At 35.5% G+C, this 11,425-nt stretch overlaps 1 protein-coding gene and 1 pseudogene across 2 annotated transcripts; both read right to left on the bottom strand.

The window, feature by feature from the left end:
• Positions 1–4,304: 4,304 nt before the first annotated feature.
• On the bottom strand, positions 4,305–6,197 carry LOC110915376. 2 transcript variants are annotated; one of them, XM_022160059.2, is made up of 4 exons: positions 6,081–6,197; positions 5,784–5,975; positions 5,512–5,670; positions 4,305–4,616 (listed from the first exon to the last, which is right to left on the bottom strand). In XM_022160059.2, the coding sequence occupies exons 2-4, from the start codon at positions 5,943–5,945 to the stop codon at positions 4,530–4,532; spliced, it is 408 nt and encodes a 135-aa protein (XP_022015751.1). In that variant the 5' UTR covers positions 5,946–5,975; positions 6,081–6,197; the 3' UTR covers positions 4,305–4,529. The 2 variants fall into 2 exon arrangements, with proteins under 2 accessions (XP_022015751.1, XP_022015752.1); XM_022160060.2 differs by having other exon boundaries at positions 4,305–4,603.
• Positions 6,198–8,232: 2,035 nt separating this feature from the next.
• On the bottom strand, positions 8,233–11,425 carry LOC110915375 (annotated as a pseudogene).

Here is an 11,425-nt window from a genome sequence, read left to right as displayed (position 1 = left end):
TCACCCTAGGATGAAATCACCCTTGTGGTGAAAACACCCTTGTGGTGAAAACCAAATGGGACGAAAACACCAAATGTGACAAAATCCAACATCCAGATCTTGGTTTTCGTTGACGAGTTTTCGTCCAGGACTTGATTTCGTCGAGCATCTTACTATATATAAACCACAAACAGACAGAAACAAAAAAAACCTAAGTCTGGATAGATTTCATTAGAGCGAACACACTGTAAACACACACACACTGAGAGTTTATGAGAGCATCTTGTAAACATTGCTTTGTAACCGTTTTCTAGATTAATACATTGGAGTGTTAATCGGTGAATCTTGTGTTTTACGTGTTCGTAACTTGGTTTAACTTACCCGTTTGGATTCCGCACTCACGGGTTTGTCGGAAAACAGGGAATAGAGGTTACTCGATCCTCCGGGTGGACCTACAATATTTAAAAGTATTTATGACTAACGCATAATTGAAATCATACAAAAGTATGCCACATTAATCGAACTAAAATATGTTAATAGAAGATCTAGTTCTTATGAGATGAACAACTTGAATATGATTATGAGGCCAATTGCAACTTCAAATGCGATAGACTCACCATTAAACTTTTGGCTTCTATGTTTTCAAACACAAGCAATTGCTTTGCCAATGTTGCTTCACATATGCGTACAGCTTTAATCTAAAGATGAAATAGTATATATAATAATAATTTACTTTAGATAACAGTAGTACTGTTTACATAAAATCAAAAAATAGACGAGAAGGGCCATATTCTATAAAAAATGGATATGGTTGAGATATTCTACAAAAAATAGACAGGAGGTTCCATAAACTCAAAATAGATAGGAGGTGCTATATTCTATAGAGAAGAATTACTTATAGTGTATTTATGCTAAAAGTAGCAAGGTTGGGATTTTAAATTGAACCAAATCCCATTGTCATTGAACAAAATAGTGTGATAATGCTAGGAATTTAAGGGAAAAACATGAAAAAGGTATAAATGAATAAAGTCGATAACTGTATAAGAACATGATAAGCATTTGTAACAATTTCAACCATTTTTTTTATTTTTGAAGAGCAAGGCAAGCAAGTTTATTAAAACAAACCACAACCTTAGCAAAGAAACTGAGACAGGACGCAATACAAAAACCACTGAAACATAAGGAACATTAATAGAAACAAAATACATCAGATTATTGTAAAAGAAAAAGCTACTCTAGCTCCCCCACAGAAAATTTTCAAGGGATTCAACACCCATAAGTAAACGCCCGCATACAAAAACCATCCAATTTCTCTAAATAGCCGCATACGAAACCATCATATAGATCTTCTTAGTCTTACAAATGGATGACCAGGTGTTTATCAATTTGAGCAAACCATTAATACCAGCCCGCGTGACCAAATCCGGCACTTTGATCCAACTACAAATCTAAGACCACACCTCTCTAGCAAAAGGGCACGAATCAAAACAATAACCTGAGTCCCCGACGTCCAACTTACACCTTGGGCATAAAAGATCGAGAACCTGCATCCACTGTCAGAGAAAGCTTTCCTGGATGCAGAATCCAACCTGCCAAACTGACATGATTGCCACCCCTAAGAACATATGCTAGCTACAATGTCACTATCTGGATAGCAACCAAGAAGCAATTCATCACCTTTTGCATAAAAACAATGACATCACCAGCAATGGCAAGACCAATTCAATAAAGATTCTCATTTTCTTATACACAGGCTACATTTCTAATAAATTGATTCGCGAGATGCTTGGTTTTGACAGTAGTAATGCAACTTAGACGTTGAGTACCGTAACAAACGCTTTTTGCAAACAACTAAAGCTTACAAATAACATACGCTACAAACAAAACAGATATTAAATCTTTGACACATCTTAAACAGAACAAACAGATCAAGTTATTATATTTGTTTCATCACACCAGTTTCACAGCAATGGCGTCTGAAAATCTTACTTAATATCACCAAATACATCAATAAATTCACATTAATCTTCCTATAAATAAACTCTATAGCTTCCATTACATTCACATTCTTATTTCACACATAAAAAACATCAGTTGTACATACTGAAATTCAGAAGATCCACAAAACTGAGACCCTAAACATTGGGTATATTATAGAACCCTAATGTTTCAATTACAATTGCTCATCAAAAGTGTAAAAAAATGCCTACGCCTAAAGACTAAAGTATTTTTGGACCTCTTGGTTTCAGAATATATATAGGCTTGATTAGGGTGCAAGTGTTCTATGACACAGCTATTGAAAGTAGTCATATGCATGTGGCTGTGACATCGGTTTAGCAGGACCTGACAACACTTGCTCATTAAGGCACAAAAAAAAGGCAAAGTCTATGATTTTGGGCTTGCATAAGATAACTAGTAAAAGCAAAGAGTCTAGTTCATATCAGATCGAGCCACAAACATCCTGCCCTTAAAACTTAAAAGTGTAAAAAATGTGTAGACCAAAGACTAAAGTAGTGTTGGACCTCTTAGTTTCAGAAAGTGTATATATAGGCTTGATCAGGGAAACCATTGAAGAATATGTTTTCTTTTAAGTAAAACCAAAACCAAGACTTCACAACAACATCATAAATACCAGGCAATGCAAAGTCCAGTCCCTATTTGCTGCCTAAAAACTTGAACCAATTATGTCAGCTATTTTACAATCGTTGAAAAGTAGGCACCAATGTCAACCAAAAGGAAAACCTGCACTAATTCCGAAGATATTCATTTAAATTTGGCATGATAATACCTGAACATCAGCCAAAAACCGTCCATTACGACTTCCACCAGCAATGTATAGCTTTTCATCTACGATAACTGCACCATGCTACAATACAAGATGGAAAACAAAAGGTAATCTGATATGCATGTAAGTCAATCAACTGTTATATAGACTACAGTGGCTATATACCCTCAAAATCTCATGATTTTCAATCTTAAATATCATAATCTCATCATATATTAACTTTGTTATGAAGCTGACCTATTCATAAAATAAATGGGATTTTGTTAGGATCTGAGTTTGATTCACTACGTCAAAAAAGGCTTACGGCCACACAAAAAAAGTGTGACCATACGCCTTTTGCCACACTTTTTTTTCCAACTCAAGTGTGACCAAAGGTCTAGTCATCGTAGGTATTATACGGCCACATTCACGTTTAGTGGCCGTAGCAACTTAAATGTGTGGCTAAAGGGTACCACTATTTCTTGCTGGAATCAAAATTTTGTACAATAAGTGAGGCTAAAGGGTAGCAACAGCCACATGAATTTATCGTAATTGTGACATTTTCTATTATATAGTCACTTAAAAGTTTGTTTTAGCCACATCAATTTAAAAAAAAAATGTGACAAAAAGAGTTGTTGTAATCAAGCATTTCATTCATTAAGTGTGACTAAATGATAGTAGTGGCCACATGAACTCACTGTATGTGTGGCCATTTTATTATTTGGTCACATGAGTTTACTATAAGTGTGGCTAAAACTATTTCTAGACACACAAAACAATTTTGTAATTTTAAAAGTGACTATTGTCTAATCTTTAGTCGCACATAAAGTTTTATAATTTTAAGTGTGGCTATTGTTAAACATTTGGTCACACATTTCTCTTTTTTCTCGTGACATTTGCTATCATTTCGTCACACAAATAAAAATAAAGTGACAATAGTGTGGCTATTGTGTATGTAAAGCCACATGAAGTTATGTGCTTTTAAGTGTGGCTAATGGCTAACATTTGGTCACATATAATTTACTTTTCTTATCACATTTTCTATCATTCTGCCACATAAAAAACAAACTAATGACAACGTGGCTAATGATTATGTAAAGCCACATGAATGTTTGTAGTTTTAAGTGTGGCTATTCTCTAACCTTTAGCCACACATATTCATTTTGTGCATTACGTATGTTATCATTCCGTCACATAAAAAACAAAATAAGGATTGTGTGGCTAAAAGTTATGTAAAGCCATATGATTTTTTTTAAATGTGGCTAGTGTATAACTTTGGTCACACATAATATTTTTTTACCAATGACGTTTGCTAATATTTCGTCACACCAAAATAAACAAAATGGCGATGGTGTAACTAATGATTATGTAAAGCCACAAGAAATCGTGTAATTTTAAGTGTGACTATTCTCTAACCTTTGGCCACACATATTTGTCATGGTTCTATATGGCTATTTTCGTGTAACTAGCAATTTTGCTTTCAATGTTTCGTAAAATTAAAACGATAGTAAGCATGAGAAAAAACCTAAAACCAAATGATATTAACAATAATAAACCAAAATCTATACAAAAGTTTTCAATTTAGTTACTATATACATAAACTTCTAATCAAAAGCTATCTACAAATGAGTCAGCAACTTCAACATAACTTGTATGAGCAACTTCAACATAACTTGCATCACTCCTAACAGCACTTTTGTCTCAACATGCATCACTCGTAGCAGCACTTGCAACAACATAACCATCTCTCAAGACTTTGACCTATAATGGAGTTCTTTGACAAAGCTCAATTCTTCAATTTCAGACACAATTGAAACACAACCTGTAGCCTTTTCTGAAACTTTAAAGGTTTTCTCCAGCCTGCAACACACAACTGAAACTTAAGTTAACTATATAATAAATTTAAAGTGAATAAAATTTTATAATTCAATTTATGACTCATTCGCCGATAATAATCCATACCTGACAATCTGACTAATGACACTCCTAACTTTCGCTTTCGTTGCCAAAGGCAATCTCACTTGCATAATCATCATATATTTACACGTGGATTTCCACTCGACTTCGCTTACATGGATTATTATAAGCAAAATCAAGTGTAAACTGTTGACGATTATACGAGCGAAACTGCCTTTCGGCAACGAAAATGAAAGTTATAAGTGCCATCAATAAAAAGTCTATTATTTATATTATTCTTTTATCTATTACATTAATTAATAGATAATAAACGAGCCGAGCCCGAGCCGAGCTTGAGAAAATACCAACGAGCCGAGCTCAAGCTTTGAAGATAAAGCTCGAATCGAGCCGAGCTCGAGCCTGAGCTCTCATAATTTAATCGAGCTCTAGCTTGGTCAAGCTCGGGCTCGGCTCGTTTGCACCCCTAATTAAAAAGTAAGAACTTAAAGCGCAACAGCATCTACATCTACATATGCATCCACATAAGTCAACATGGTAAATTGAAAATGAGCATTAACCAGTAACAATTTGACATTTGGACTATACATACAGAAAGATAACCTACGGTGAAAGAATGATAATTGAACAAAAAGTGCTTTCAAGTTGAGTCCTTGTTTGAGTTTCTGGTAGGTTTCATTCATCGCAAGTTCAATTACTCAAAAACAGAAAGTGTACTAAACGTTCAAATAGTTTTAATTTGTATATTTGACTTAGAAGGCAGTGAAGGCACCAATAATTACTTTATTGTGATAATCTGGTCCATTTTTTGTTAGTAAAAAAGAAAAGAAATAAGAAGCAAAGAAAAAACATACATTCATGATTTGTGGCGCTTTTGAAGGACCATAACCATGAGTCACTTGGTACTCTCCTTGCAATCTTTGCGCTATCGTCATCTCGAAAACTGAAGGATCATCGTCTTGCCATTGCCCATCACCTTTAGAATCAGCGGTCACAAGATCTTGAGTTTTCGCCTTTAATCACACACAAACGACAGGAAAATGAGAGTAAGTGAAACTTACTTGATAACAATCAATTGTTAAGATCTATAAGTAACTAAACAAGTACACATTGCTAGCAAAAGAACCTGCAAGAAGGACCCATTTGGTGCTTTAATCCGAACAAGGCTTGGATCATCAGATTTTCTAATAATCTCGAAAACATCTGATGTTTTATAATCTGTTGCAATAGCGACCAACTTGATTCCGGTTGAGTCAAGTCCTATAAATTGCTTGTAAAACACCCGCATGTGAAAACTGGTCTCATTGATCGTTCACAACTGTACCAAATTAAATTAGATAATAAAAACACATTCACAACTTACAAGTAGATTCATAAAATTTGGCAACCACATTTTACTCGCTAAAGCATTTAATGAAATTACCCTAAAAGTTTCCCGGTTAGAAGCCGATGAACGATTTGCAACGATGATTGTACCTCCGCCAAGCTCTGCGGCAAGGAATTTCCCTATCGTTTTTTATTTAAACTGAAGTGCAGCTCCATCCTGGTAATGATCAATTCATAAGTAAATTTTTTAACCAATTTCATAATCAATTGACAAGAATCAGCACAAAAATCAACTTTTTGAGTCGGTTGAACCTGTTTTCACTGTGAAAACACGTTAAATGGACGCATAATAAAAAAGGAACCGGTTTGATCATTTTAACGGTTTTGCCCCAATAGTTAGAAATAGTCATTTCCCTCCCTGATCTTTCGAGTTTGTCGCCAGTTTGCTCCCTGGCTCTAACTCAGTTAAAACGTTCAATTAGAAGTAGGGGTATTTTGGTAGTTTACTCCCCGGCTCTAACTCAATTAAAACATTTAGTTAAAAGTCGCGGTAGTCGTGGTCGGCAGGTGGTAGTTGCAGGTGGTGGTGGATGGTGGTGGCCGGTAGAATGAGTGGTTGGAAAGATGGGGGATCAGAAAAGAATTACTTATATATATATATATATATATATATATATATATATATACATATGTAAAAAAACAAGTTATAGGTTCATTTAGGTGAAAAGACTTACATGTCCTTGCTTTTATCTATAAAATTAACTAGTTAATGGATTATTTGGATGGAGTTAGAGGCGGGGAGCAAAATGACAATAAGTTAGAAAAAACAGGGAGTAAATTGTCTATTTTTAAACTATTGGGGCAAAATCGTTAAAATGACCAAATCATAAGGAGCAAAATGGAAGTTAACTCAAAATATTAATTATGATTAATTAATAAATATTAAACAAGCTTGAGATCCAGCTTGAAAAACTGTCCACGAGTCGATCTCGAGCTTTAAAAACAAAGCTCAAATCGAGCCTTTATAAGTTAAACAAGCTTGAGCTCGAGCCTAGTCGAGCTCGGCTCGACTTGTTTGTATCCCTACTAGTAGTCATATGTTTTTTGTTCTATCGATATTGTCTAAGAAAACATATATGATCTACTATTGTCCATTGTGATCTATTACGACCCAACATGGTCCATTAAACGTCAGGTATGGTATACTCTCGTCCGTTGCGATTTATTAAGGCCCAATATGATCTACAATTGTCCATCGTGGTCCATAAAGGCCCGGTATGGTCCATTAATACATATATGATATACTATTATCAATTGTTATCTATTAAGGTCCAATATGATGTACAATTGTCCGTTGTGATTCATTAAGACCCAACATGATCTATAGTTCTTCACCATGGTCCATTAAGGACCAGTATGGTCTATTAAGACATATATGATCTACTATTGTCCATTGTGATCCATTAAGACCAATATGGTCCATTAAGACATATATGATCTACAGTTGTCCATATTCATCTATTAAGACACAATATGGTCCATTAATACATTTATGATCTGTTATTGTTCATCATGATCCACTAAAACCCAATATGGTCCATTAAGATGTATATGATCAACTATTTGTCCATCATTATCCATTAAGGCCCAACATGGTCCACTAAGACATATAAGATATACTATTGTCCATTGTGATCCATTAAGGCCCAAATATGGGTCCATTAAGACATGTATGAGCTACTATTGTCCATTAAGACATGTATGTGCTACTATTGTCAATTAAGACATGTATGATCTACATTGTGACTCACTAGAGCCCAACATGGTCCACTAAGGCCCAATATGGTCCATTAAGACAAATGTGATATATTATTATTCACTGCGATCCACGAAGACCCAACATGGTTCATTAAGATATGTATGATCGAATATTGTACATTGTGATCCATTAAGCCATATATGATCTACTATTCCCCATTGTGATCCATTAAGTCCTAATACGGTCCATTAAGACATGTATGATCTATCATTATCCATTGTGATCCATTATGGTTCAAAATATCACTTAAGACATATATAATCCACAATTGTCTATCGTGATCCATAAAGATCCAATATGGCCCATTATGACATATATTATCTACTGTTGTTAATTGTGATCCATTAAGGCCCAATATGGTACATTAAAATATGTATGATCTATTATTGTTCATTATGATTATGATCCATTTTATAACACAAAATACTCATATATCAAAACAATCCATTTCACAATAGTATATCAAATATACTACAAATATTTTAAAGTTAACAAAAATATTGTCTGTAGATGCATACTTTGACATCTAAAATACTGTTTGTCACCTAAAAATAAACTTTTCCCCACAACTCGACCATTCTTCATGTATTCCATCAATATCCGCATCCATGTATATATCTTTGCCTCCACCAACCTGAGAACAAATTTTAAAGAACTTAAATACAAGTCCCACTCTATCATTGGAACACCTATCTATACAAGTATTGTAAGAAAAAAAAATACAAGGCATGGATACATATAAAAAATACAAGTCCACACTTCCACCAAAGACTATTGTCATCATTTGACTATGCTTCTGCTGATAACTTTCCTACTAGAAACATTCAATTTCACTTTAAAAAAAATATTACAACTGTTTTTAGATATCAATGCCAAGTATATTCCCATATTGATCTACTCCAAGATGTTGACTCTAAATAGCAAGTGCATTTGACTTTATTCTATTGACTTTATCCAACATTTGACTTTTGAATTTAACCCCCACTGAATTTTGTTATAAGATAGCATATTTAAGATCATCATAATTCATAAATGTTTATATACTCTATTTCGTTCATTTCGACCAACCTTTTTTTGTAATTTGGATGAGCATAGCTCTTCTCAAGAAGACGTCTTCCTTAGGCGACACGTTTGAATCCTGGTTGAAAATACATTAAATCATAAGTACAAACTTATAAAAATATACGTACTGAAATACTGCTTTATATACCTTCCTTCCGGCCAGGGTGCAAACGAGCCGAGCCCGAGCTTGACTAAGCTTAAGCTCGGCTTCATTCGAGTTTTGTTTTTAAAACCCGAGCTCGGCTCGTAGGTATTTTTTCAAGCTCGAGCTCGGCTTGTTTTCTATTTGTTAGTTAATTTATGTTAATTACAACAAAATACCAAAAGACCCCTAAATACTGTTCATATTCTTTTTATTGTTAGTAGAGGATAATATTGATTATGTTTACATGGTTATTGCAGTGAAATAATGTACGCGACGATGTGGACCAGGAAATGTAAATACATATATGTGTTTGCTACATTATATCTATTGACATTGACACTCACATGAGCTGCTGCAATGTATTAGGCCTTTGGTGACCAAAGCAAAAAAAAAAACGAGGCGACAACCATCTAACTAACTCACACCCAGTGTAACGAAATAAAATACCAAAAACACTAATCTTGCGATCACATAAGTACACACTCATAACTCACTGCAAGAATCAAAAGAATAATATTTCTGCTATTGACACGGTATATTGAAACATATCAGTCTTAGCCCCAAGAATCATCATCATTAAGACATCAGCACCATGAAATACTTGCATGGTGTAGCATTACAAAAACAGAACCTCCGCCACATCTCTAAAACAAACCACTTTATAATCATGTGAATCCTAGGTAACAAAATGATAGCACTGTTAACTAACATACAACACTAATAGCATACATATTACAAACAAGCATGATTCCAGGTCGCCCTACTCATCCAAACAGCGTTCAACCAATAAAATGTAAGCTAACAGAATAAGCTCAGTACTAATAAGCAGCAAGCATGTATCTTGTTTACTACGCAACTAACTTAAATCATACAAAAGCAAAAAAAAAACAAATTATCTGATATTTATGGCTTTGGATAGGAATGCACCAGCAACCATTAACAGCAAGGTAATGTATATATGTTCATTTAGGCCAACTAGCAAACAATTAGAATATAGAAAGAGAATGAAAAACCTTGTTTGAGAAGTCTTTGCTGAAAAAATAAAAAAATGTGAATCAAACAAAGAGTGTCGAAGGCAGCGTAAGTAGCTTGGTCTTGTGTAAGAAGACGTAGAGACCAGTCGCTGCATTGAAGTTCCTGAAAGAAAGAAAGAAAGAAAGTTAAAAGTCTTATGTGGGGGTGGGATCAGCTGAACATTCGATTAGCATCTTAGAGTTATAATCTTAACAAAATAACTCATATTTAAGCTAATTAACCCCCAACAACCAAAACTGGTGTAAATAACCACAACCAAGGGCTCACTAACCTCCAATTCAAACTCACAATTTGGACTCCCATCTGAGAAGTATTGATCGCCACATCAGCTGAATCAAAATCAGCATTTTCCGGCCCGTCAACGAGTCTGTCAACCCCACCTGGCATCATTAACATTCTTGGATGAGGCAGAAGTGCTCCAGAGACATCTCCCCACCAGTTCGGGTTACTCGTGTACGGTGTACCACTCGATGGTCTTTTTCAGACCCTCTTCCCATACAGTCCTTTTGGACCGACTCAAGCTCTTCAACTTCTCGTCGTCTAAGAAATACCGCTGATCGTTAAACGGTCTGTTCTCCACAAACTTAATGCTTGAATCTGGATCCATATTGAAAAGCTTACACATATCTTTTGCAACATCAATCACTCTCCTTTCCTTTTTGGTCCTGATGTTGTATACATGACCAACTTCCCCCCTTATGAAGAATTACTTCAAAAGCCTCAGCAACGTATTCGCAATAGAGGTAACTCCTTACGTTAGAACCGTCACCGTGAATCGGAAGCGGTTGTCCTCTCATTGCCAGGAGAATGAACTTCGGGATTAGTTTTTCCGGGAACTGGTTTGGGCCGTAAACATTGTTTCCTCTAGTGGTGATCACGGGCAACCCGTATGACCTACAGTAATCCATAACAAGCATTTCCGCACCAGCTTTTGTGGCTGAATACGGGTTCGTAGGAAGAAGTTGCAAAGCTTCATCGTTACCAACAACGGCATCCTCCTCTGTTTCTCCATACACCTCATCCGTACTCACGTGAATAAACCTTCTAATCTGGCCGGTGACTTTGCAAGCTTCTAAAAGCACATGCGTTCCATAGATGTTATTCTTTGTGAACTCAAAACTGTTGTCAAGCGACTTATCGACGTGAGTCTGTGCAGCAAAATGCATGATGGTATCAATCGACTCAGTGATCAGAAGGTAGTTGACGAGGTCGGCGCTCCCGATATCCCCCTTCACAAACTTCAAGTTGGGGGACGATCTTTGTCAAGAACAACTATCTTGTAATCAGGGTAGTTTGTGAACAGCCTGTTAGCAACATGAAAGGCAATGAAGCCTGCAGCTCCAGTGATAAGGATGTTCTTTGGCTCGTAAGTAGCCATACC

Source organism: Helianthus annuus, chromosome 16, assembly GCF_002127325.2.
Source record: "Helianthus annuus cultivar XRQ/B chromosome 16, HanXRQr2.0-SUNRISE, whole genome shotgun sequence".
Lineage (NCBI taxonomy): Eukaryota > Viridiplantae > Streptophyta > Magnoliopsida > Asterales > Asteraceae > Helianthus > Helianthus annuus.
Note: the sequence above shows the minus strand (reverse complement) of the source record. Positions and strands in the feature narration are given on the sequence as shown.

What these genes read in the sequence shown, in the direction of transcription:
- LOC110915376 (XM_022160059.2), bottom strand. Translation starts at nt 5,945, where the DNA reads ATGCGGGTGTTTTACAAGCAATTTATAGGACTTGACTCAACCGGAATC. An exon ending in CAAATGGGTCCTTCTTGCAG is followed by an intron (nt 5,671 to 5,783) that starts GTTCTTTTGCTA and finishes GTGTGATTAAAG; the next exon opens with GCGAAAACTCAAGATCTTGT. An exon ending in AAGCGCCACAAATCATGAAT is followed by an intron (nt 4,617 to 5,511) that starts GTATGTTTTTTC and finishes CTTAAGTTTCAG; the next exon opens with TTGTGTGTTGCAGGCTGGAG.